The sequence below is a fragment of the Engystomops pustulosus genome, chromosome 7 (assembly GCF_040894005.1).
Source record: "Engystomops pustulosus chromosome 7, aEngPut4.maternal, whole genome shotgun sequence".
Lineage (NCBI taxonomy): Eukaryota > Metazoa > Chordata > Amphibia > Anura > Leptodactylidae > Engystomops > Engystomops pustulosus.
Window position 1 is genome coordinate 14711320 of NC_092417.1, and position 27188 is coordinate 14738507.

The 27188-nt window shown below is 41.4% G+C and overlaps 1 protein-coding gene across 2 annotated transcripts; it reads right to left on the minus strand.

Moving 5' to 3' along the window:
* Positions 1 to 602: 602 nt before the first annotated feature.
* On the minus strand, positions 603 to 26766 carry LOC140069324 (Fc receptor-like protein 4). 2 transcript variants are annotated; one of them, XM_072114876.1, is made up of 12 exons: positions 26606 to 26766; positions 22281 to 22328; positions 15586 to 15606; positions 13572 to 13829; positions 13214 to 13459; positions 11084 to 11365; positions 10671 to 10949; positions 8959 to 9219; positions 8746 to 8877; positions 6199 to 6225; positions 4261 to 4286; positions 603 to 1435 (listed from the first exon to the last, which is right to left on the minus strand). In XM_072114876.1, the coding sequence occupies exons 1-12, from the start codon at positions 26715 to 26717 to the stop codon at positions 1334 to 1336; spliced, it is 1794 nt and encodes a 597-aa protein (XP_071970977.1). In that variant the 5' UTR covers positions 26718 to 26766; the 3' UTR covers positions 603 to 1333. The 2 variants fall into 2 exon arrangements, with proteins under 2 accessions (XP_071970977.1, XP_071970978.1); XM_072114877.1 differs by lacking the exon at positions 22281 to 22328.
* Between the last annotated feature and the right edge of the window lie 422 nt (positions 26767 to 27188).

Genomic DNA, 27188 nt, shown 5'->3' on the forward strand with positions numbered 1-27188 from the left:
ATAGATGAACAACTTGGTCTTTATCTGTCAACAATCTTTAATATCCCTGCTTCCCAGGAGTTAAAATATTTTTATTGATACTGGGCACATTAGGATTGGGTATACGTAGGATTTAAATGTATTGCAAATTACTAAATCATTTATGTGAGTGAAATAGTCATAGTAACATAGCCACTTTGAGGGACATTCATCATTTATTTTGTACGCAAGGCGTATAATGCAGGCCCCGTCCACCAGCCGTGGCTGAGCCTGGAGTGGAATTGCGGAAAAAGCCTCCAAACTTCATTATCGAAAGTTCACAGGCTGTGGGTAGTGCGCTGGAGTGGGCCTGGAACGTTCCACACCATGTCCACTGGCCATCCCACCAGCACCATGCCCACTGGCCACCCCATCACCACCACCATGCCCACCAGCCACCCCACCACCACTACCACCATGCCCACCGGCCGCCCCAACAAGCACCATGCCCACCGGCCGCCCCACCACCACCATGCCCACCGGTCACCCCACCACCGGACCCCCTGCCCCCACCAGAATGCTCACCGGCTGCCCCACCACCACCATGCCCACCAGGCGCCCCACCACCACCACCATGCCCACCGATTGCCCCACCATCACCTCCATGTCCACCTGTCACCCCACCACCACCACCATGCCCACATTGAGGTTGCGTAGTTGACAAAAATAATTGCAATTTATTACTTTGCACAAGAAATTGCAATTATTTCAGGGCTTCTACACCAGTATATGATGTAGAAGCACTGATAACTGTCCTGTATTGTTTATAAGCTGATGTATGTCCAGCGTAATATACTTCAATGTTGTTCCAGAAGAAGACAACACATTCCCATTTCATAATTGTCTCAATACATCTCTGTCATAAATTAAATCAAACATAAAGGGAGTCATTGATCTTGGGTTTTTAAATTTTTTTCTGGTTTACTTGCAACTTTTTTTTACGCATTTGTTTATAAGCGCCAAAAATTTGCTACTTTTTTACTTGCCCAGCAAAGTTTGATGCATAAGAATATATCTTTAAAATCCAGATGTGCCTATATGAAAAAGTCACAGCTGGCTCAGATGGCGCGGATAAACTCGTAGGCACAGATGTGGGCCAAAGTTTAAAAGAGTATTGAAAAGAATTTGCAACTTTTGTGCAAAAAAGGTACAAAAACAACAGACACACAAGTCTAAAACCCAGAAAACACAAATGTCCTGATTTTTTCTTGTGTTATTGCAATTGGTTCAAGATTTGAATGAAATTTAAGAAATTACAGATAATTCTAGTACATTTTAATAATCATTGTCAAATAATATGGAGATGACTTCATCCCTAGGAGTTGAGGTTCTCATAGATATTATTAGAACTGGGAGAATCTTGAGAAACCCGGACTTTTCGTTTAGCTTTGGAGTTTTCCACTTTACAGTCATTTTCCTATTAAAAAAGGAATAAAAAAACAAAAACATATAATAAATAATGAAAATAATGAGCTAAATAGACAATGTTGGGAATAAAATTTAATAAATAACTTTAAAAAATAAATTACAATTCAAAATAGAGATCCACTTTTCTACCCTATATATGACCATGGGGTATTTGCTATGTTTTTAGAGGTTCGGTCCTAAACCGTTGCCAATTTTAATCAGAAAAAGCAAGTTTTCTCATGAGTAGAAATGATGGAGTCCATTTTTTGGTTTGTAGGTATAAAGTTAAAGCTCAGAACAATTCAATTCAGACCTGAACAAAATGTTTAGTAAAATATGGTGGAGCTTCTACAAGTCAAGTGTCATAGAAGAGAAAGGGGATACAGGCCCTCAACCCCCACAACCTCACTTCCCTACCTAATGGCCCTGACTAGTCATAGAGGACAACCTGAAGACTGTTTCTGCTCTGAATATGTGGCAAGGAAAAATAAACAGACAAATGAACATAAAGATAGACACGTGGATAAATATACCGACACTAGGGGCATGTGGCGGAGGAACAAGCTCAGGGTCAGGTTAAAGGGTTTGGAACAGGGTACAATTTATAGACCTAGGAAAGATACTACCCTGTTTCCCCGAAAATAAGACAGTGTCTTATATTAATTTTTGCTCCTAAAGAGGCGCTAGGTCTTATTTTCAGGGGATGTTTTATTTTTCCATGAACAAGAATTTACATTTATTGGTGAACAAAAAATCTACTTCTAAAATATCCTTATAACTCTCCAAACTCTGAACTATTGGAATATTTGGCCCCAATCTATCATGTTTAGCAATATCACTTTGCTTAAATGACCACTTAATGTCATGTAGCTGCTTGTAGTGCATTTATGCTGCAACAGTGATTTTATTCTGCAATTCTTCACCTATGTCACAACCTACTGCAGCATCTTAAAAATATACTAATACTGATGTATGGCTAGAGGGGAGATGCAGCAAGGACAGACACTAGGTCTTATTTTCAAGGGAGGCCTTATATTTCTAAGATGGAACAAAATTGTACTAGGTCTTATTTTCGGGGGATGTCCTATTTTAGGGAAAACCGGGTAGGTATGGGGTTCCAGATCAGGTTGGGGTTTCCAGATTTCTGATCAAGCAGCATAAAAGTCCAGGGTTCTATATAAGATAGGGGTTCTGGGAACCCCTTGTCTGATCAGGCAGAACAAAAGGTACACGTTTTCAGATCAGGTTGGAGTTGCATGGTTCTAAATCAAGCAGGATACAAGATAGAGTGTTTCAGGTCCAGCAAAACACAGACAGACAGAAGTACTGCAAGTCATGGGAGAAAGTATAACCAGCCCTGAGTGATCTGAGTATTAGCTATTTATCTTGCTGCTAGACTCCACCCTAGCAGCTGACTGGTTAGCCCCTGCATCACTCAACCCACAGCTCAGACTAACACTGAGCTGAACAGTGAACCACACAGCTTTCCTGAAAACAGATACTGCAAGTTAGCCCTGGGTGTCACTCACAAGCTCAGAACTCCATTCAGAGGATTCTGACATTGAATCTCAGACAATCCACTAACCTCTACTCGTGAATTCAAAAGCACATTACCTTCAGCCTTATCACAGAAATCTCTATTATCTCTTGATATAAGTATCTGATAATCCAATGTTTTAAAAGTATTGAAACTATCACTGTACCTTACTGAGCACCACAACAATGTTTTAAAATAATATCATGGATACTAACCAATGTTATTTTATAATATGTCTAAGTGACCGGAAAATATCCAAGGATCCAGACTAACAAGTTATTTACAGCAGAAACTATAACCAACGTGATAACCACCAAGATAGGTAACACTTATATACCTGGGGCAAAGTAGTCGTCGTCGGAGGATCAGAGATATACAGAGTGATGCTGAATCAATTGTGGCTCACCCGCCTCGATATTCATAAGCAGTTAATGATAATTTGCAGTGATAACTGAGTTTGACTGAGTTTTGGTTCTGCAGTATAGTTATTTTTTTCCGCATTGCTTGTGAAACCAAAACCACCGGTAAACCCAACATTTTAGTCTTGTCTTTGCCGGGGTTAGAATCACTGCCCAATATCCACTGAATACATTTAAAGGGAACCTGTCACCGGGGACCTCAATTTCACTAAAGACAGATTGTAAAAGCCCATGACACCTGCCGTGCAAATCTGCCTTTCTGCCTTTTCTAAGCATTTGCATTACAATATAATTGTGTGTTATAACTTACTCTTGCTCCATGACAAAATCCTGGGGTAGACACAGGGGGTGGGCTTTGGTTTGCATGCATTTCAAAAAACAACATGTGACCTGTCTGAGCTGCAGGCTGTCTCCATGTTTGTGCTCCTGTACAGCTCTGTCCCTCCCCCACTGATGTCAGGCTGACCAGGCTGTAACCTCTGAGAACCAGCAGGAGGTGGAGCTGTACAGGAGCACAAAGGTGGGGGCCAAGCTCTGAGGAGTGGGTAACAGACAAGGCACATGTTGTTTTTTGAAATGCATCCAAACCAAAGTCCAGCCCCTGTGACTACCCCAGGATTTTGTCATGGAGCAAGAGTAAGTTATAACTCACAATTATATTGTAATGCAAATGCTTAGAAAAGGCAGAGAGGCAGATGTGCACGGCAGGTGTCATGGGCTTTTACAATCTGTCTTTAGTGAAATTGAGGTCCCTGGTGACAGGTTCCCTTTAAATGCCAAGCCCCTTCCCCTGTCTCCTGGGCGAGGAAAGAGTTATCAGGTAGGCAAAGGAATCTAAACACTTGATTGTTCTTAGATTGAATAATTTGTCAGACTTACAGGTTTTTTGTCTTTTGGCAAATGATCTAAAAGTCAAAAAAGAAAGAGAAAACACTGTAAGATAGTAGTCCTTTAGTTACCCGGGCCTTTTGAACATACATAGGTGCACGTATATGTTCTTACATGAGTAGATAATGTTGAGGTAAATAATTAATATGACAAAAAATAATCTTCTATGATAGAACTTTCACAATTTAACTGAACTTCTAAGGAACTAGTTGAAGATTGTAGTCTCCACATTTAGTTTTGGCTCACAATAAGGCTACCTGCACACAATCGTAGTTTTTCCATGTTCACAATCTGCATCTGTAATGGCCATATTTTTGGGCCTTGTGTGAGCCATATTTTACCCGTGTCAGGGCTGTATGGTTGGTCCGCGTGTATAATCTGTGTTTTCCAGGAAACCAATGATTGAGCTAGGCCAGCCCATTAGACTCACGTGATTTTTCTCCTAGCGACCAGAAAACTTAGTACAACCATTTGGAATCCATTTTTTACAACCACCATTAACTTATCTAGGACTGTTTTAGACACAAACATGGATTAGAATAGGACATGCTCTGACGAGCACCAGGCTCAGACATGGTGCTAAGGAATACTCAGAAGTGAGCAAGAGCCCATGGCAATACCTGGGGCTCCAAAACAACCGCAAAATAACACAGCCGTAGCACCAGAGGAAAATACAATCATGTGCCAGAGGGCCAACTGATAAAATAAAGAAAGGGTGAACTGGCCCTCAGTGTAAAGGCTTCACTCTTACCCTTTTTTGGCCTCATAGATAACGAAATCCATTTAAGAATAATCTGAAAGATTATGAACGCTTCAACCCCCAATCAATAAAATCGTATTTTTTTAAAATTAATTTACTGATCCACAAAGAATCTAGAATGAGGTCTGTATTTAAGATAAGGTTCCTGAATACTGGGGCAGATTTACTTACCCGGCCCATTCGCGATCCAGCGGCGCGTTCTGTGCGGTGGATTCGGGTCTTCCGGCGATTCACTAAGGCAGTTCCTCCGCCGTCCACCAGATGTCGCTGCTGCGCTGAAGTTCCCCGAGGTCCGCCGGAATGCACGAGCCTATTCCTGGTGAAGGTAAGCGCGAGTCCCGCAACATTTTTCTTTTAAATGCGGTGGTTTTTCCGAATCCGTCTGGTTTTCGTTCGGCCACGCCCCCCGATTTCCGTTGCGTGCATGCCAGCGCCGATGCGCCACAATCCGATCACGTGCACCTAAATCCGGGGCCATACAGGGTAAATCGGCGCATATCGGAAATATTCAGGTAACACGTCGGGAAAACGCGAATCGGGCCCTTAGTAAATGACCCCCACTGTGTGCAGCTCCTGGTTTATGGACAAACTCCAAAGTCTACTTACAGTACAAACTATTCTATCATGAGAGAAATGAAAGAGATATACAGGCAGTCCCCAGGTTACGTACAAGATAGGTTCCATAGGTTTGTTCTTAAGTTGAATTTGTATGTAAGTCGAAACTGTATATTTTATCATTGTAGCTCCAGACAAAAAAATTTTTTTGACCCAGTGACAATTGGAGTTTCAATTTTTTGCTGTAATTGGACCAAGTATTATCAATAAAGCTTCATTACAGACACCTTACAGCTGATCATTGCAGCCTGGGACTATAGTAACATCCAGAGAGGTCACCAGACTTCACCAGAAGTTACAATGGGCAGAGGGGTCCGTCTTTAACTAGGAGTCGTCTGTAAGTCGGGTGTCCTAAAGTAGGGGACCGCCTGTAAAATGATTTAAATGTTTATTTTTAGGAGAGGGCCAAAACAGTAAGAAGCAAAAGAAATCAGAACACATTTTTTGCTTCTATTTTAACCAGCTGGGGGCACCCAAGATTGCAAGTAGATAATTGGTAACTTTTTGCAAAATAGTTAACAGAGGTTTATAGAAAAAATATCTAACCTACTTACTTTTTTTCCTATGAGTCATGTCAAAGGCTGGTTCAGAGGAAGGAAAAAAATTCAATGATTTATAAAATAACAATGTAGTAAAGTACAATATATAATATACTATGATATAAATTGAGATCAAATAATATAGTTACAATATATTTTATCTTTTATTTCTAAAAAAATAAGCCTGTGTTACATCTATGTCTGTCTGAGCAAGTGCTGAATTCCATCTGGTGCTTCTAAGTCAGTAGTCTGAACAGTGCTCTATTGGATGGATTGCTGGATTAGTTTGAACTAGCAAAGGTTAAGGTTCTCACACTTTCATAGCTCTGCCCCTCTCACCCGATACCCTCATACCATGAAAAAAGCCCTGTGTGTTCTATTCTCCATGTCTGGTTTAAAGTCTTGCTAGCTTTCTTTTTCTTCAATATTTGGCTTACGTTTTAACCATTCTTCAGTTTATAGAATTCTGTACTTTATATGCTATCTCACTTGTGACCGGGATTGTCAATCTTCCCTTTGTTTTATTTGGTTATTTTTATACTTGTCCACACTTTGGTTTCATGGGACGGTTTCATGGCTGTAATGCCTAGGATATGCTGAGACAAATAGGCAGGGATGTTGGTGTTAGGAGTTTTAGGGTTTAATTTTTTATCCAGTGCAAATCAATGTTACCTGGACCTCGGCAAAAATGTGGCCAAAATAAAAAAAAATCCGGCTGAATATTGGGTAAAATTTTAGTTTGATAGTTCTTGAACGCTTGAATACAGAATTTACAAAAATTAATGTTTGCTATTTTATGTATTGTTTTAATTTTTAATATAACATTGACCAATTCAGAACCAGAACAGTTTGCGATTTCAGACCCAAACAATATGGGGCAAATTTACTTACCCAGTCCTGTTGCGATAAATGATTTGGACGGTCCGACGAAGATGAAGTCCGGCGCGATTCACGTAGCTCGTGCGTCCGAGTTCCTGCATCCGTCGCTTCCCCGTCGTGGTCCGCCGGAGTTCACCTTCTTCTTCCCAGTGTTTTTAACTGTGTGTCTTGCGACACAATTCGAAATGTTAAATCCCGCACGTATTCCAAATCCGTCGGGTTGTCCGACTGCCCGCCCCCCGATTTGTATCGCGTGCAAGCCGGCGCCAAAATCTGATCATGGCGCAAAACGGAAATCATCAGGAAACCCAACGAAAATGCGCTCTGCGGACCCTTAGTAAATCAGCCCCAATGTTTTTTTGCATGTGAATACTGTAATGGATCTAATTTTTTGGGCTAGCAATGAGATTTTAGCAGTGTTTCCTAGGGGAAGAATAATGTATTATATTTGTGTCAGAATTTGTATTTTTTAGTAAAATTTTAAGCTTAAAAGATAAAATAATAAAAAATATATATTTTTTTTACATTTTCGAATTTTTTTTTTCTGACTGTCACAAAATTTTGAACTAATGGTTCTATTTAATGTTAAAGTTTTGATATGTCACTCGTCTGTTTTACTGCAGACTAACTAAAGGGTCAAGTTACTGACTGGAGAGACACACATCTTTTTTGCATATATATAGGGGCACATTTACTTACCCGGTCCATTCGCGTTCCAGCGGCGGCTTCTCTGACGAGCGTTCGGGTCTTCCGGCGATTCATGAAGGTCCTGCGCCCGATGTCCACCAGGTGGCGCTGCTGCGCCGAAGTCCGCCAAGTCGCCCCGGAGTTCATCGTCTTCATCGTGGTGCATGTGAGTATGGCCCATGCGACCAATTTTTTTTTTTAAATGGGGCGGTTTTTCCGAATCCGTCGGGTTACCGTTTGGCCACGCCCCCCGATTTCCGTCGCGTGCATGCCAGCGCCGATGCGCCACAAACCGATCGCGTGCGCCAAAATCCCGGGGAAATTTGGGGAAAATCGGAGCAAATCGGAAATATTCGGGTAACACGTCGGGAAGACGCGAATCGGGCCCTTAGTAAATGACCCCCATAATGTTCTGTTTTTTCACTCAGTTTTTTTTTAATCTTATCTTTACTTTTTATTTTGCTCTATGTCCTTCAAATTTCAGAATAGACCTTTGGGGATTTTTTTTTTTATACTTTTTTTTCTTCTATACTTGCTGTGTTGCCCCAGTTACAGGACAATATTGACATTTTTATCACTATGTGGGTTGTGCTCAATCTAAAAAGACCCTGCCGCAACCTCTCGGTACTTGCATTATGGCAATCGGGTGTTCAAACATGTCATAAGGATAGATAGATTTGGTGGACCTGCCGATGCCTCTATTCTCTGCGCTCTATCGATTGTTGTGAATGAGAAACCGAGAAGACAGAAGTGGTAAATACTTCTTCTTTCCAGGATCCCTGTAGCTGCCCACACCTGTCATTCGACTGCCCGATTGTCCAATAGCCTACCTACGCCATAAAAATACTATGATGCAGACTTTAGGAACCCAGACAGCCCACCATAAATAACCTACAGTGCGCAGTATGATAATAATAACCAAGCACAAAGTCAACTAAACACCAAAGTCTTATAACAATCCAAAATGCAAAAAAAAACTATATGACGATGGATTACCTGGAGTTGGTTGAGGGTTATTAGCGGAAGATTTACGTTGATGGCATTTGTACGAGACAATAGATATGATGATGATAATGAGTAGTAGTAGCCCCGAACCTACTGATACTATAATATATAGAAACATTGACCCTAGGGATAAAGAAATAATACAGTATTAGCTCCAACTGTGTCATCTAAAGTGACCAGGACAGGATGATAGACCATGGTTACCCGGTAGACGTAGATCTTGACTCCTCTTCCTCACTCTGCTGTCTGATGTTTGTATCTCACACGTAAAAGTTGAATTTTCCATCTCAATGAACTGAACTTCATATTTGTTAGAAGAGTTGAATCTCTGAACATTTTGTCCATCTCTGTAGAAGGAATACTGCAGTTGTGTTCTCGGTCTTTGTTTGGTAAGAACTGTGTCACAAGACATCATCACGTTATCCCCCTCTCGAGATGATCTCAATATCGGAGGAGAGAAGAGCTCTAGAAAAAAATGAAGTCAATGACTAAATGAATAATTTATGTAAGAATATTGGGATGAAGAGGGCTTATGGAATGATTTGCATTAGCTAATACATCATGTCTCATCCATATAGATTGAGAGACCTCACAAGCAGGGTCTTTCCTCTATTTGTTCCAGATTACTCAATTTTTTGTCTTTTTTTCTTGCATTTGTTTTAATGTAATATATGTGAACCCCTTATTGAATGTTCAACATCATGGAATTAATAAGAAAATTCTAAAATTTTAATCCCCTAGTGATGTTAACATAATAAATATCATTTTTAACCCCCTCAGTGTAAGGGGACTCTTTAAGCAGACACCTTATGATCCTTATAGTGCTGTGTGATGCTGTGTGCTGACAATGTGCTTAAATTATTAGGGTACTGGGTTTATATACACTTTCATTTAGCTTCTAAACATTCACTAGCATCTGACACATAGGAAGAGAGATGAGGCACATCAGAGTTGATGAAACCTATGAGATGGATATAAAGCACAATGGGCTCATTTACCAAGGGTCCGAATACCGCACTTTCGTCAAGTTTCCCGAATATTTCCGATTTGCGGCGAATTGCCCCGGGATTTTTGCGCACTCGATCGGATTGTGGCGCATTGGCGACAGCTTTCACGTGTCAGAAATTGGGGGCGTGGCCGTCGGACAACCCGATGGATTCTGAAAAACCGTGGAATTTAAAAAGCAATTTGTGTCGCAAGATCAAGCACTTACATGCACCGGGACAAAGAAGGTGAACTCCGGCGCAGCTGCGACACCTGCTGGATATCGAGCGCACAACCTTAGTGATTCCCGGCAGACCCGAATCCACGTCGGACAATGCGCCAAGGGATCGCGACTGGACCGGGTAAGTAAATGAGCCCCAATGTCACACTTCAGCTCTGCTAACTCAGCTTATCAGTAAAATACACAATCAGTTCTGCTTATCTTGTCTACAGCTAGTAGAGTGAGTCCCTACACATAAGAAAAGCAATTCATGAGAGGAATTCGACCATAGTCAGCAGATTTATGGTCGGATCCTGGGGCAACCAATATAGTATACACCAGGTCTGATAGACAGGTTGGATTTTTGTTATTAACAGTGAATTAGAGATTGTGTTATTTTGTTATCCTGTGAATATTTTAGAATCTTGTCTTTGTGGGATGAATACCCCTTTATTGGTGATCTATAAATAATATTATATTCTCATATAACTTGATTGTTGTGTGAAGTAAAACCGTTCAAGAGAAAACAATAAATTTGAAACACTATTTATTGCTCTGGAATAAATCTTTGCGTTGTACAAAAGTTCAGCGTAAAGATTTTTAATCCAAACATTCCAGTAGAATACAATCCATAATTCCATATTGAATATTCTGTAGTTTTCTTTGTTTCATTTTCACATTTACATAACATTTTTACACTTAGAGGACCAACCTTTTACTGATATGTTGTACTCGTTACTTCTCTTCCTAGTGGGATTCTTTGAGGATTTTACTTCACATGTATAATTCCCAGGATCCTCCAGCTGAGCAGAATGAACTTCATATTTATTAGATGAGTTGAATCCTTGAACCATCCGTCCATCTCTGTAGAAGGAAAACTGCACATCTTTGTGATTTATGTCTTGACTAAGTGTTGTGTCACATGTCAGGGTCATGGGATCACCTTCATACACGTCATGGGTCACAGTGATGTTTGGATGTGAGAAAAGCTCTAAATAGGAAATATATATAAATGAGAAAGTAAATGATTTCACTTGAAATTTTATTTAAAGAATTTTAAAAAATATACAAAAATATTCTGTTATCCAGGTAACAGAAGGAGCCATAACCATCGTCCATCCTCACCTTGTATCTGGATGAGTCGCTCTGCACTTTTCTTCCTCACTCTCTTATCTGTAGTTTCCACCTCACATGAATAATTCCCAGAATCCTCCAGCTGAACATTGTAGACTTCATAGATATCACTGACCCCAAATCCCTGAACCATCCGTCCTTCTCTGTAGAAAGTAAAGTGCAGCCGTGTCTTCTGTCTGGGAGGAGGGAGACGCGTCTCACATCTCAGGGTCACGTTATCATTCCTAAACACTGGATGTGGGGTCACTGATATTGTGGGAGTCTGGAAAAGCTCTAGAAAAGTAACAAAGTTATACAACTGGATAAGAGGGAAGTTTAAACACTATCATTACCACTACTTTATATGATACAATAGAGAAGATATCAGAGGGAGAAATGTCTACACAAAGCAATTCTGCACTTTACTCCTTCCAAAGTTCCCCAAAATACTTATAGTAACAACCCCCTAAATGTTTTTGCCATTGTGCTCCCCTTAGAAGATTACACTGAAAGTTGTACTTCTGTCCTTTACTTAAACATTCGAAGAGGAGATGCAGCACTTACCGATGCAGTACCTCAAAACTTTAATTGGTGCACAAGCAGGTACAGGACGCCGACAAGGTAATGTGCCGTTTCACTCAAGAAAGCGCTTTGCAGTGCGAAAAGGCCCATTGCCTTGCCATATGTCGGCGTCCTGTACCTGCTCTTGCACCAATTAAAGTTTTGGAGTACTGCATTGGTGAGTGCCACATCTCTTCTTCGCATGTTTGATTACAATTTGGACTATACCTTTGCTAAGCACCTCCGAACCAGGAGAACTGCAGCTGATGCTCTTTGGAATTCCATGGCTGGCCTCTGATAAACACTGATAGCAGCGTGCACGTGGGAGTAGTTGTGTAATCGGTCTGTGTGGACTAAGACCTGTTTAGTATGTGAGGGTTATGGGATCTTTTTTGCTGCTTTGTAAACTCTAATTCAACTGTAACTCAATTTTTAGAAATAATTGTTTTAGGTTTGTGATTAGTGTTATGCAGACAAGAACCATAAAGTCTAGGTACCTACTGAACTTTACGGGTTCGAGTACCCGGACCGACTCCAAACTTCGTTTGAAGTTTGAATCTGATTTAAGCTAAACCACCCCACCACCACTAACGCCCATGACCATGCTAACTTTTTAAATGCCACTGGCAAAGCAGACTGACGTCATTTTATGGAAGATGGTAGCTCCCTGACGACCTCATGAGGGACATTTTAAACAAATGCTAAATACAGCCTGGAGCACCGGAGAGGAGCTCCGCTGCTCCCTCATTACATAATTATGCAATCCTCTTGCATGTGAGAGCCATCTCTCGTTCAGGGGAATAGGAGGGAAGAGGAGGAGGAGGAGGAAAGAAGCGCCTCTTTGCATGCTCCATAGCATGGATCTTGAGTCCCCAGTACAAGACTCTGTCGGCTCTACTAAATATCAGGGAAACAAGAACTCTGTGCATCATATATCAATATTTCAGTACCCAGCATAGTGATCAGTCCGTGGCACAGCATTTCTCTCACAGACTGATCACAGACCAACGTGAAACCAGCCTTAAAGAGTTCACCCATCAGCACCAATCCCGAGTGGTAGCAATGGGTGTCTGTTGCTAAATACAGAGGACTCTTGTTTGGTAAGTAAGGAGCACAGCCTGTGAGCACTTTTCATGCAGCCTTAACAACACTTTGACATACTATTCTACCATGTTTCGTTAAGGTATTAAATAATTAATTTGTATATGTATTGGTACATGATATATCAGAAGGAACATGAAAACTATAGATTGATGAATGGGTCAAGTACAAAATATAATTCTAAGAAGTTTTATATAAGTAACTTTGATTCAAAAGACAAGGTGATGCATAAAATAAAGTGTAATTTATCAAGGTGTCAAGTTTTCTGTAACCCAAGACTTACATATCTGTGAATTTGTGGAGTAGCCTGGCTTAGGATCTCGTAACAGCAGCAACAGCAGAAAGCTTACAATAAGGCTTAAATGATTTCCTCCGGCAAATCACATATCATTGCTTATGTACTGTAATTGCATGGATTTCTTGTTTCCCACAAATGTTGAAATAGTTATAGCTTTATACTGTTAATGATTCTGGATTTACCTTCAACAGATACAGAAGTTTCATCTTCATACTGGTAAGAGACTACTTTTCCACATCTGTATGTCCCGGCAGTCGTCCTGGTTACATTTATAATATTATATTCTGCATCATCTCCCCAGTCTATAAGGACTTCGTTATCTTTATAAAATATTGTTTGTCCAGCAGAATATCTAGGATAGTGGTGACATCTTATATTTATGTTATCTCCTTCATAGACATATAGAGGGGTCTGCAGGATGACATAACCTGTAATACACAATGATATAGGATGAGGAGACATATATGACCTCTTATCAGTCTGTGTGTGATACAACTTGTTACCTTGTCTGTATATCTAGGATCTGGTAGAGTTACTCACCATCACTTACACCCAGTGTAACAGGGTCACTGATCTCTCCAGGTCTGGTCTGACATTGGTAATTTCCACTGTCTGATGTTCTAGCATCTTGTATTGTATAGGATTTCCCATTGTGTACAGGAGAATTGTCCTTGTACCATATATAATCCATCCCCTCTCCTATAGTAGATCCCACATCACAGGTCATTGTCATCCTCTCTGTTGTAAATATCTTCTTGTAGTTGGGATTGAAGGTCACCACAGGTCTGATGGCGGCTCCTAGAAGACATCATAGGAGGAGTTTAGGTCCTAATCTGTAGAATTCTATCATAAAAAGCCATAAATTAGAGTCTTGTCTTTTTTTTTAGTGTATCATTGTACACTAAGTACTCCCCCCGTGTGCCCCTGCTCCACAGCCAATGCACTTACCCGTCCCCGCTGCTGCTTCCGGGTCCTCTAGCATTTGCGTGCGTCCCCGCATCCTTGGGCGTGTGCGCCAGCTTCTCAATATTTAAAGGGCCAGTGCACCGTTAATTGGCGCTGGCCTTACTCAGAATTCTATATAAACCTGCCTCTCCCTGCACACCCTGCTGGATCTATGTGCCTCGTACCTTAGAGAAAGCTGTGTATGATGCCTAGTGCTGTTATTGAGATTTCCTGTTGTGACCCCAGTTCCGTTCCTGACTACGCTCCTCTGCAGCCTGCCCTGACTTGTTGATACGTCTCCAACTCTGACCCTGTGCTGCCCAATTTGTCCTCCTGCCTGTTCCCGACTACAAGATTGCCTGCCGTTCCTGTACCTCAACCTTGGCTGCCACCACGGACAAGTTGCGGCTGTGGAACGACCTGATTGTACCACGCCGCAGCTAGTCCAACCCGCTTTGCGGTGGGCTCTGATGAAAACCAGTTACCACTTAGACTCCGGTTCTAGTTGTTGGCTTGTGTCATCATCCGCGGTGGTTCAGAGGATCCACTACCTCTGAACCTGACAGTAACATCTGGCCATAGAACCCACCGAGGTTCCGCTTCCCGGTTGGCCCCAACGTGCCACCACCATGGTCCAGCAGTCCCGGCAGATTGCCATGCAATGTGAACAGCTGGTACAAGTAACCACCACGCTGCAACAATTGCTAGCCACTCAGCATCAGCATCTGGTTCCTGAGACTGCTCCTGCGGTGTCTCCTGCTACCCCGGCTTGTCTTCCTGCTGCTGAACCTAGGCTTTGACTGTCTATGCTTGATAAATATGATGGGGACCCCAAGCTGTGCAGGGGCTTCATTACCCAATGGTCCCTGCACATTGAATTAATGCTGACTCAGTTTGTTACGGAGCGATCTAAGGTGACGTTTATCATCAGTCACCTCTCCGGAAAGGCCCTGGCCTTGGCTACCCCACTTTGGGACAGAGACGATCCAGTCACGGCTACTCACACAGCATTTCTGGTGGAATGAAAAATAAGTGGACTTTGTTGTTCCATGTGGCAGTGCAGAGAGGACGCCAATGACAGCAGGCAACAGGCCGTTTCGCGCGACTAAGCACTTTCTCAAGCCTATGACACCATATGCTTGGTTGGCGTCCTCCCTGCACTGCCACATGGAACAATAAAGTCCACTTATTTTTCATTCGACCGGTGAGTGGCACTGCTTTTTTTTCTTTGCTTTATGCATGTGCATCTTCCCTTTTCAAAGTTTAGCACCAACGAAGATTTGTATGTATTGATCAGTATCTTTGCTGTTTTGCCCCTTAATGCCTTCTACTTGTGTATCCGTTTGGAACTGTGCTGTGCCTCAGAAACCCCTCTCCTTTCAATTGTATTTTTTTTTAACTGTAAATTTGCAATTTTTAGTTATTACTTTGGTTTGTTTTTACTTCCATTAATTTAAAATCATTAAAACTCTTAGTAAAACTCTTAAAAAAATAACTCTGCACATATCACCAAGAAAAAGTCAACCTACACATTGGTGACGTCACTATTCTCCATATATAATGTTCTCTTATGTAGAAAATAGGAGGATAGAACAAAGCTGGTACTTACCTTCTTGTATACAAACAAACCCTAAAAAACAAAATAGAAGAAGAGTCACCAGATATGATATAGACCTGATACATTTCTTCATTAGACGTTATTACAAGTTAATATTGTTTTTTTTTTTTTACAGATTTTTACTAGAACCGGATAGACCAACCTCTAATATTATTGTCATTTATAAATTATAACATTTACAGCAATTTTTTTCTGAATTTTTTTTCTTCTCCAGGAACAAGAGCATTTGATTATCTAGAAACGTCAACGAGTGAAAGTCTAGGGACAATTCCATGAATGTTGCTGATAAACCTAATCCCATTCTAGCAAAATTATACAAATCCTTAGGATTTATTGATAGAGAGACACATTAAGCTTGGAGACCATCCACTGGTGTTTAATACTGTAGATCAGTGGTTCTCAACCTGTGGGTCGGGACCCCAGAGGGGGTCGAATGACCAAAACCGGGGGTCGCCTAAAGCCATTGGAGCCGAAATTTTACTGTGTTTTTACTACGAGTTGCATGGTTTGGGGTCACCACAGCATGAGGAATTGTATTGCGGGGTCACAGCATTAGAACGGTTTAGAACCACTGCTGTAGATGCTAGTGCATATGGCACATGTCTCATTTTTAGGGTTCTGAAGCTAGGTCCACTGGTTTTGTACAGATTTTTGGGTTTTGGGCACAACTCCATTCTTCAGGAAATACTCGAGGTTTTAACTCTTGCTTACCTCTCATAATGGATCATTAATTTTTTTTTACAAAAATCTGATTTTTGGCAGAAATCATTTACAGTATCTCAGCCTTCAACATTTGTAACCATTTTTTTTCATTACTTTTTCAACCTTTTTAACAACCTTTTTCAAAATTTTCAAGCAAAATTTCTACAAATATTATTTTAGTGGGTTCCCGACTGCCTGCACTTGGGTGGGTTCCTAAAGCCTGCTCCTATAATATGCTATGAGGCAGGTGAAAGTCGGGTCCCGACACAGAACTTGTTTGAAGAAGACAGAAGCAGCACTCTATATAACCCAAATAATCTATATTTACCAATACAAACATCACCCTATATAACACCCAGTTACCCTGCACTGACATGTGATTTATATTTGTTTGCATAATAAAACTGCCAAACGCTATTAAAATGTATATATTCCAATCAGAAAATGTAACTAAAAGTAAAAAAACATATCATTTTTTACTATTTTTTTCATTTCTATTCCTACATTTTTTTATCTGAAAAATGATAAAATAAGAATTCCTTATTTCTCTCAAAAAAACTCTGCAAAATTCATGCCAAAAAATTAAATTAAAGCCAGTAAAAGAACATTTGTAAAAATCAACATATCAGGGAACATTTATGATTATCTTTTTGGTGCTGAAAGATTGCACTTCCAATCAGAAATAGCGGCTTGAACTTTTTAATGCAACGCCATGTAAAGCCAGATTTATGACTTGCGATAAAAAAAAAGCAAAAAAAAACTAAATAATTTTGTCACTTCACTCCCCTCCTGGGTTGAGCCCTCTCCATTGCCGGTAAGTCTTTGCTGCATATTGCAGCAAAGGCTTACCGATAACACCCAAGATCAGTGCTAGCATCTCGATGGCATGGGCTCTGCCATCTTGGTGATAATCCTCGCTCCCCTTGACGTCATCAGGGAGCGGCAAGGGTCGCCATGACAGCCTTGGGTCTTCTAGAGACCCGAGGCTGTCTCGTTTTAACAATTTCATTGCAATGTACAATTGTAATGAATGAGGAGGAAAATCCCTGTATACTGCCATACTGTAGTATGGCAGTATATGGTAGGATCGATCACACAACCTAGGGTTAAAGTACCCTAGGGGGTCTGAAAAATAGTAAAAATTTAAAAAAAGTTAAAAAATAATTATAATAAAAAAACAAAAAATTCAAATCACCCCCCTTTCCTTAGAAGTCATAAAAATATAAATAAACACATTGGGGCACATTTACTTAACCGGGTCCTACGCGATCCCCGATCCCAAATGTCCGCCGGAATGGCTTGCGACACAAATTTAAATGTTAAATGCTGCGCTCAGTCCGAATCCGTCGGATCGTCCGACGGCCGTCCCCCAGCACGATCCCCAAAAAGTCGTAAAACCCGATGAAAATGTGGACGCGGGACCCTTAGTAAATAAGCTCCATTAAGTATCGCCACTTCCTAAAATGCCCGAAAAATAGCGCACAAAGTTAAAAAATGGCACTTTTTGTCATTTTAAAAAGTATTTAAAAATTCTATAAAATGTGATTAAAAGGTTATACAGTCCGAAAAATGGTAGCATTGAAAAACTTCATCAAAAGTTGCACAAAACCCCCTACAGCTCTGTGCACCAAAGTATAAAAAAGTTATTAGCGCCAGAATATGGCAAAATCCCCCCCAAAAAAATGTGTACACTAGGTTTTAATTTTTGTAAATGTATGAAAACATTATAAAACCTATATGAATTTGTTATCACCGTAATGGTACCGACCCAAAGAATAAAGTAGACCTGTCATTTGGGATGCACGGTAAAAGCCCGAAAATTCCAAGCCCATGAGAAAATGGAGCAAATGTGTTTTTTCCTCAATCTCGCTACATTTGGAATTTTTTTCCTGCTTCCCAGTACACGGCATGAAATACTAAATACCGTCACTATGAAGCGCAATTTGTTACACAGAAAACAAGCCATCACAGAGCTCTTTACGTGTAAAAATAAAAAAGTTATAGATTTTTGAAGGTGGGGAGGGAAAAATGGAAATGAAAGAACAAAAAAGGGCCAGGTCGTTAAGGGGTTAAACATTTTGGGGTAATTTATCTTAGGCTTTTCTCTTTTTTTCTCTAATATTTGTTTAAATTGGCAAAGTTAGCCGCAAACAAATGATTCAGTGTTGCACGCGATATACTTTAAAATCCAGATGTGGTCATATTAAAAAAAATTTTGCAAATTGCTGCAATATGGCGAAACTCGAGTAGTCTCGGCTACATTATCTCGGTGTCTTAATTGAAGCTTTATTGTTAATCCTGGTTCGTTTGACAGGCCAAAATGTTTTAAATCCAATTGTCAAAAAGACCAAAAATAATTTTGGAGTTACAATGATAAAATATACAGTTCCGACTTACATACAAATTCAACTTAAGAACAAATCTACAGAACCAATCTTGTAGGTAACCCGGGGACTGCCTGTATTAGTATAATAGAATAAAAATTTAATAGCGGCTTCTATTACAATTCAATATTACTCAATATAACGGAGCTCAGATTTTCAACTAGAATAAGGGACGTCTTGTAACACCAAAAATCTAAATAGGCTTTTTTTTTTTTTACTAAAAATAACAATTTATTCACATAAAATGAGTACAATATAGTACATTTTTCTTGCGGGGCCCTCCCGATAAACATAAACTTAAAAAAATATATAAAAATAGAAAAAATGGGATCGCCAAAAAATGGCTGACTTACAGATGTCCCCTAGTTAAAGACTGACCCCTCTGCCCACTGTGACCACTGGTGAAGTTCTCTGGATGTTACTATAGTCCCAGACTGCAATGATCAGCTGTAATGTGTCTGTAATGAAGCTTTATTGATAATCCTTGGTCCCATTACAGCAAAAAATTTAGAAAATCCAATTGTCACTGGGGCCAAAAAAAATTGTGTCTGGATCTACAATAAAATATACAGTTCCATCTTACATACAAATTCAACTTAAGTACAAAATCAAGGAACCTATCTTGTATGTAACGGGGGTACTGCTTGTAATACGATACCGCTCCTTGGTAGTGATGGATATTCCAAACTGATCCCCTAAAGACGTTGCGATGTGTACCTCTCCACAATCTATGCCTCCTCGCTGATGGTTTGAGAATAAGGCTTGATTTGGATGGATTTGAGGCTGCGATTAGTCGCAAATGCGCTGTGAAGGTAGTTGGTCTGCTGGAGCTTGTAGTGCCATGCAATCTGTAAACTTAGCTCTGATGTCTCCCCAAGACTCAGTTGCAGTTCCAATGTCTCCCCAGTACTCAGGTGCAGTTCCAATGTCTCCCCAGTACTCAGGTGCAGTCCAATGTCTCCCCAGTACTCAGGTGCAGTTCCAATGTCTCCCCAGTACTCAGTTGCAGTTCCAATGTCTTCCCAGTACTCAGGTGCAGTTCCAATGTCTCCCCAGTACTCAGTTGCAGTTCCAATGTCTTCCCAGTACTCAGGTGCAGTTCCAATGTCTCCCCAGTACTCAGGTGCAGTTCCAATGTCTCCCCAGTACTCAGGTGCAGTTCCAATGTCTCCCCAGTACTCAGGTGCAGTTCCAATGTCTCCCCAGTACTCAGGTGCAGTTCCTATGTCTCCCCAGTGCTCAGGTGCAGTTCCTATGTCTCCCCAGTACTCAGGTGCAGTTCCTATGTCTCCCCAGTACTCAGGTGCAGTTCCTATGTCTCCCCAGTACTCAGGTGCAGTTCCAATGTCTCCCCAGTACTTAGTTACAGTTCCAATGTCTCCCCAGTACTCAGGTGCAGTTCCAATGTCTCCCCAGTACTTATTTACAGTTCCAATGTCTCCCCAGTACTCAATTGCAGTTCCAATGTCTCCCCAGTACTCAGGTGCAGTTCCAATGTCTCCCCAGTACTCAGTTGCAGTTCCAATGTCTCCCCAGTACTTATTTACAGTTCCAATGTCTCCCCAGTACTCAATTGCAGTTCCAATGTCTCCCCAGGACTCAGTTGCAGTTCCAATGTCTTCCCAGTACTCAGGTGCAGTTCCAATGTCTCCCCAGTACTCAGTTGCAGTTCCAATGTCTTCCCAGTACTCAGGTGCAGTTCCAATGTCTCCCCAGTACTCAGGTGCAGTTCCAATGTCTCCCCAGTACTCAGGTGCAGTTCCAATGTCTCCCCAGTACTCAGGTGCAGTTCCAATGTCTCCCCAGTACTCAGGTGCAGTTCCTATGTCTCCCCAGTGCTCAGGTGCAGTTCCTATGTCTCCCCAGTACTCAGGTGCAGTTCCTATGTCTCCCCAGTACTCAGGTGCAGTTCCTATGTCTCCCCAGTACTCAGGTGCAGTTCCAATGTCTCCCCAGTACTTAGTTACAGTTCCAATGTCTCCCCAGTACTCAGGTGCAGTTCCAATGTCTCCCCAGTACTTATTTACAGTTCCAATGTCTCCCCAGTACTCAATTGCAGTTCCAATGTCTCCCCAGTACTCAGGTGCAGTTCCAATGTCTCCCCAGTACTCAGTTGCAGTTCCAATGTCTCCCCAGTACTTATTTACAGTTCCAATGTCTCCCCAGTACTCAATTGCAGTTCCAATGTCTCCCCAGTACTCAGTTGCAGTTCCAATGTCTTGCCAGTACTTAGTTACAGTTCCAATGTCTCCCCAGTACTCAGTTGCAGTTCCAATGTCTCCCCAGTACTCAGTTGCAGTTCCAATGTCTCCCCAGTACTCAGGTGCAGTTCCAATGTCTCCCCAGTACTCAGGTGCAATTCCAATGTCTCCTCAGTACTCAGGTGCAGTTCCTACGTCTCCCCAGTACTTAGTTACAGTTCCAATGTCTCCCCAGTACTCAGTTGCAGTTCCAATCGCTGTAAATTTAAATTCTTTGCTGTAATTCAGATCTCTGTAATCTAGGGATCTTTATCCATAGGTAAGATTTCTAAATAGCCGTAAACAATAGTGGTATCTCCAATAGGTGTCATAGACAAATTGTATCCCATACATAATATTCATAAGCCGAACGCGTTTCGGAACCCTTGTTCCTTCCTCAGCAATCTATGGTTTGAATGTGGAGAATCCTATAAATAGTGTTAAATGGTAAAACGTAAAATCTGGAAAAGCAGTAATATAAAAAATGTGGGATGGAATCAAATGTTCTAATTACCATATACAGGCAGATGCATACAAGATTCCGGAGGTTTGTTCTTAAGTTGAATTTGTATGTTATTCGAAACTGTATATTTTATAATTGTAGATCCAGAAAAAAAATGTTTTGCCCCAGTGACAAGTGGAGTTTGTTGCTGTAATGGGACCAAGGATTTTCAAAAAAGCTTAATTACAGACACCTTACAGCTGATCATTGCAGCCGGGGATGATAGCAACATCCAGAGAGCTTCACCAGAAGTCAGAGGGGTCTGTCTATGGGCTATCTGTAAGTTGGGTGTTCTTAAGTAGGGGACCGCCTGTATGTCACTTTTTGAAGATATAGACGGATATTTGATAGATAGTATACTGGAAATGATTCACCTGTATTAACAATCAACTGGGTGATAATGAAAACCGATAAATAGAATGTATTGAATCAATATCATCCCGTATTTTGCATGTTGAATGTTGAAAGTCAGAACTTTTCATATAGAATAAAACCAAAAATATCTCAAATATCATAAAACCAAAAAAACCTCTAAATCAGCATTCAGACCTATTGGGATGAGGGTTTCAGAGTCATATCATGCTCGCGACTCTTCTCTCGACATTTTTGCAATTTAATTACTCCCTCTCCAATCTTTTTTTTTAAATTTTCTTAAGAGCTCAGTTTTTGCAGCCTAATAAATAGCGATGTGTGCATAGTAATAAAGTTATATGATGGATATTCATCCTTGACGTTAGACCCGGTGCACCGCCGTATGCGATAAGAGAATTGTTGTGTAGCCGGGTAAGTAGTAGTAAAGCCCAATATCTGTGACACAGTTATAGCTTCCACATAAGACATGAAGATGAATGTACTTACAGAGTGATAAGACGAACATCTCTCTACACATGATGGATGGCGACGATGCTACCGATTGTGTAAAAAAGAGAAGTTTGGTTCTGTTAGTTTCTTTCTGTTATTTGCATAAGGGAAGGAAACAATAAGCTGACAGTGGTTAATAGTCTATATTACTATACATTACTGTCACTAACCAAACTGTTATTTGCTTCTATGTATAGACGTGTGATCTGCTGCTCAGCAGTGCTATGTGTTATACCACCCATGAGTACCCTAGCATGGTGATACATTGCATACAGTCGCATTTCTAAATAGTTACAAATATTCAACAATGATATTGCCATATACAGACAGTCCCTGACTTAAGGACTGAAGACCACTCTGACATGGCTACTGTAGGAGCACTGTTACTTGGCTGCTGGAGAAGTTCTGTGACTTGGTTACAGGAGGAGTTCTGTGCCTTAGCTACTAGAGAAGTTCTGTGACTTAGCTACTGGAGGAGCACTGTGATGTGGCTACTGGCGACCACACTGACATGGCTACTGGAGGAGCTCTGTGACTTGGCTACTGGAGGAGCTCTGTAACTTGGCTTCTGGAGGAGCTCTGAGACTTGGCTACTGGAGGAGCACTGTGATTTGGCTACTAAAGACCACTCTGACATGGCTACTGGAAGAGCTCTGTGAATTGGCTACTGGAAGAGCTCTGTGACTTGGCTACCGGAGGACCTCTGTGACTTTGCTACTGGAGGAGCTCTGAGACTTGGCTACTGGAGAAGTTCTGTTACTTGGCTACTGGAGGAGTTCTGTGACTTGGCTACTGGAGGAGCTCTGTGACTTTGCTACTGGAGGAGTTCTGTGACTTGGCTACTGGAGGAGTTCTGTGACTTGGCTACTGGAGGAGCTCTGTGACTTGGCTACTGGAGGAGCTCTGTGACTTTGCTACTGGAGGAGCTCTGTGACTTTGCTACTGGAGGAGCTCTGTAATTTGGCTACAGGAGGAGCTCTGTGATTTGGCTACAGGAGGAGCTCTGTGACTTGGCTACTGGAGGAGCTCTGTGATTTGGCTACTGGAGGAGCTCTGTGACTTGGCTACTGGAAGAGCTCTGTGGCTTGGCTACTGGAGGAGCTCTGTGACTTGGCTACTGGAGGAGCTCTGTGCTTTGGCTACTGGAGGAGCTCTGTGACTTGGCTACTGGAGGAGCTCTGTGACTTGGCTACTGGAAGAGCTCTGTGGCTTGGCTACTGGAGGAGCTCTGTGACTTGGCTACTGGAGGAGCTCTGTGATTTGGCTACTGGAGGAGCACTGTGACGTGGCTACTCAAGTAGTACTGTGATGTAAAAAATCAAGTGACTTGGCTGCTGGGAAGTACCGTCATTTGAGCTTTGCAGTTACCCTCAAAGGGCCTATTATGTTTGTAATACTGTACAAATGGTAAACTGGTAGCTTGCTTAAAGGGAATCTGTCAGCATAAATTCACCCAATAAAAAACTACCTGTAATTTGTTGAACAGATTAACCCCTTTCACATCATGTTACTTTCATTGGCAATCATAGTGGCACAATACAGTAAAGCAATATTAAAGTGAGATGCGAATTGATTGTATAAAGTCATGAGGGTGGAGAGTAGACTCCAGTAGATCCAATTAGTGATGTTTAGGGTAGCAGTGGTGTAAATTATACAAAATGGAGAATTCAAAGGAGCAAAGAGCTTGACTCCAGTGCGAAACTCTCCACCTCCCTAACTTCATATGACCAATTTACATCTGACTTCAAACTTTATTTTCTGTATATTGCCCCACACTGGGGCATGAAAGGAACATGAACTGGAAGCTGTAACTCTGCTTGACAACATACTGGTAGTGGTTTATCGGGTCAAATTCAGCTGACAAGTTGCCTTTAACTGTAAAGATATAACTAAATTTTTACAGAAAGTGAATGATATTCAGCCCTTTTAAGTCAACCATGAGGCTGTTATGGCCCCCTGGTTAAAATGAGTTTGACACCCCTGCCCTGTGCTATTTGTTTTTCTTTTTTGCGGATAGCATATATACCCATTTATGGGTATGGGTATTTCTTCTTCTGTTCACATGTCCATTTTATTTTTTTTATCGATGTGCGGACCATGAGAAAAAAATTGCAGCATGCATTCCTATATGTAGACCATAGACCTCCTTAGAAGTCAATGGACCCCCCCCCAAAAAAAAAAATTGGCACACAGATGGTGTCCGTGTGCAATCTATTTTTTGTCAAATTTTGCTAGGCAATCAACATGACTGGGTAGAAAAGAGATAAGAGGCCCATCAGTTTTTTGTGGATATGAAAAACAATAACTGACATATGGATGTGCAAGTGCGGATCCAATACTGAATGCACACGAATATCACATGTCGGCATATTTGGTGGATGCGCCTGTCTGAATGCACCTTAAGGCAGCATCTGTGAATGGACAGATGACACATAGACACTGGGCCCTAAGACTAAACCCCTTCCTAGCTGTCCCTGCCTGATTGCCCAACCTACCCTTGATGGTAGAGGACAACTAGCTGACATTATCTTCCTGTGTCAAAGTGCAAAACACGGACAAGCAAACGCAAGAAAAGACAGAGAAGAATGCCCACCAGAGTACCAAGAGGACAAAGAGAGTACAAACTCACAAGTCAAAAGGATCAATGTGAGCGAAAGTATGAACTTGAGCATAGCTGCAGGAAAATGATTGCTGTGGTGCAAATCAATAAAGACTGTCAGGGAAAGAAATACAAACAAACCGCACATTATGAACATAGGCACAGAAGCGTGCTGTAAAAAAAACTTACTGCTTAAAATATTTTTTTACTGTAGATTTAAGTAAAGAAATCAACCATTGCAATGCAAAAGTTTAACTGAGACCCCAATCAACACCATCCACCCTGCCTAGAAACAAAACGCAAGAAAATAAATTGGAATTTCAATTTTTAGACATTCCCTGTATAAAACATGACATAAACATTATACATGATACAAAACATGTTCTTAATGGCAGTAATAAAAGTAATTAGTGTAATATACTTAATTGAGGGAAACAGATTCTCGGTGCCTTTTTTCAGCTCCTTCTTTCTCTTGCAGTGAGCAATGTATTTCATGTCTCAAACACAGCATAGATATAAGGAAGGGAGGCAGTTGGAGGGTCCCCCTCTGTCAGTCAGAGCTCGCTGGGAGGCTCTCATTCCCTCACTATCAGATGAAGACTGGGGGGCGGCCCAGGAGTTTCACACCTCGATATCACCAATAATGCCCTAATTCAGTTGTTTATCATCCATCAATGCTATAACTCCAGTCAGAATGTTCCCTATGCATAGATTGCCCAACTCTAGATGTCACAGATGTCATGTGGACCAGGCAGATTTCATCCACCTAAGGCTACATGGACACTGCACGGCGGGCAATCGGCAGTGCCGTGGGAGAGGAGGAGGGGGAGGGCGACACTCACCCCCACCCCTCCCCATAGGAATATATGGTGCACGGTGCCGTATTCCGTTGAAAGATAAGACATGTCCTATCTTTCCATGGGCTATGGAGCAGTACGGTACCCTCCCATATGGTGCCGTGAGGCCATAGAAGTGTATGGGGGACGTATATATGTCCCCCATATGTTCGTGTGCATGTAGCCTAATATGGACTTGCGATTACATAGCCGTGTTCTTGAGAGAAGTAGTTACTCTGCTGTCCGGTATACTGAATAAACGGTCCCTACCTCACCGGCCCTATGCCTATTGGGAAATTACCCAGGAGGATGACTGTTATGAAACTATTTTCCTGAAGGAAGCTCTGATTTTGGCCCATTAGGCCATTGCCATACGCTGGATGGCTGATCGCTCTCCTACTGTCTCTCAGTGGAAGAAATTAGTTAATCTGACTTTACCCTACGAGTTTATAGTTTACAAACACTGCGGTCTATATGTATATGTTGGGGAGGGGTTTACTAGATTGCTGCTTTTGTATAGAAGTTATCACACATGACAAATAATTGCATAAAGAACCTCCCGAAACTCATCTTTTCAACTAACAGAATAGTTATAACATCAGTTCTGACCAATGAGAAATTATCTTGAAAAGTGACCAACAAGAACAAAGTCCTCTTGAGTAAACAATTTGGAAGTTAATGCTGATTGATAGCATTGTCATATGTTTAACCCTTTCTTACATAAAATATAAGCAAAAACATAAAAAAGACTTTAAGATGTGTCATTTATTATAATATTATGATGAGCTAATGAACAAGTCAAGTCAAAGTATTGTACATTAACCAGAGGAATAACACGGGACAATGGACACATACACAGGGATATGCAGACCAGAGTTGGGCACTACCTGACGCGTGTTTCTCCTTGCCTCCTGTCCAAATCCAGGTCGAAGATATCTTTCGTAAATCTTCTTTATTTGTGACAGTAAAACATCCAGTGAATACAACTGTCAATGCCATTCAAGCGGTGTGACCGCTCTGAATCATGACTCCTATGTGAATGTGTTTGTCTCCCTTGTTTTAAACTTATTCAGGAAGGAAAACTCCCATTTCCGAGGCATGCTGGGGAAACACCCACATTCACAAGGTTTGTGTTGCATAAATAACACAGCAGATATGTAAAAAGCACATATAAAAACTGAACAACACACAATGGGGCACATTAAATTATCCCTCCCGTCGCGATCCCCGCTGTGCGTTGTCCGACGAGGATTCGGGCCTGCTGCGATTCACTAAGATCCTGCGCCCGATATCCTGCATGTGTCGCTTCCCCTGCTGAGGTTCGCCGGAGTTCACCTTCTTCTTCCTGGTGTATGTGAGTGCTGATATTGCGGCACAATTTCATTGTTAAATTCCGCGGTTTGTCCGAATCAGTCTGACGTCCACGCCCCCCGATTTATGTCACGTGCAAGCCGGCACCGATGCGTCACA

What these genes read in the sequence shown, in the direction of transcription:
- LOC140069324 (XM_072114876.1), bottom strand. Translation starts at nt 26,717, where the DNA reads ATGGCATTGACAGTTGTATTCACTGGATGTTTTACTGTCACAAATAAA. An exon ending in GATGTTCGTCTTATCACTCT is followed by an intron (nt 15,607 to 22,280) that starts GTAAGTACATTC and finishes TTTGTTTTTTAG; the next exon opens with GGTTTGTTTGTATACAAGAA. An exon ending in TCAAGATCTACGTCTACCGG is followed by an intron (nt 8,878 to 8,958) that starts GTAACCATGGTC and finishes CTTTATCCCTAG; the next exon opens with GGTCAATGTTTCTATATATT.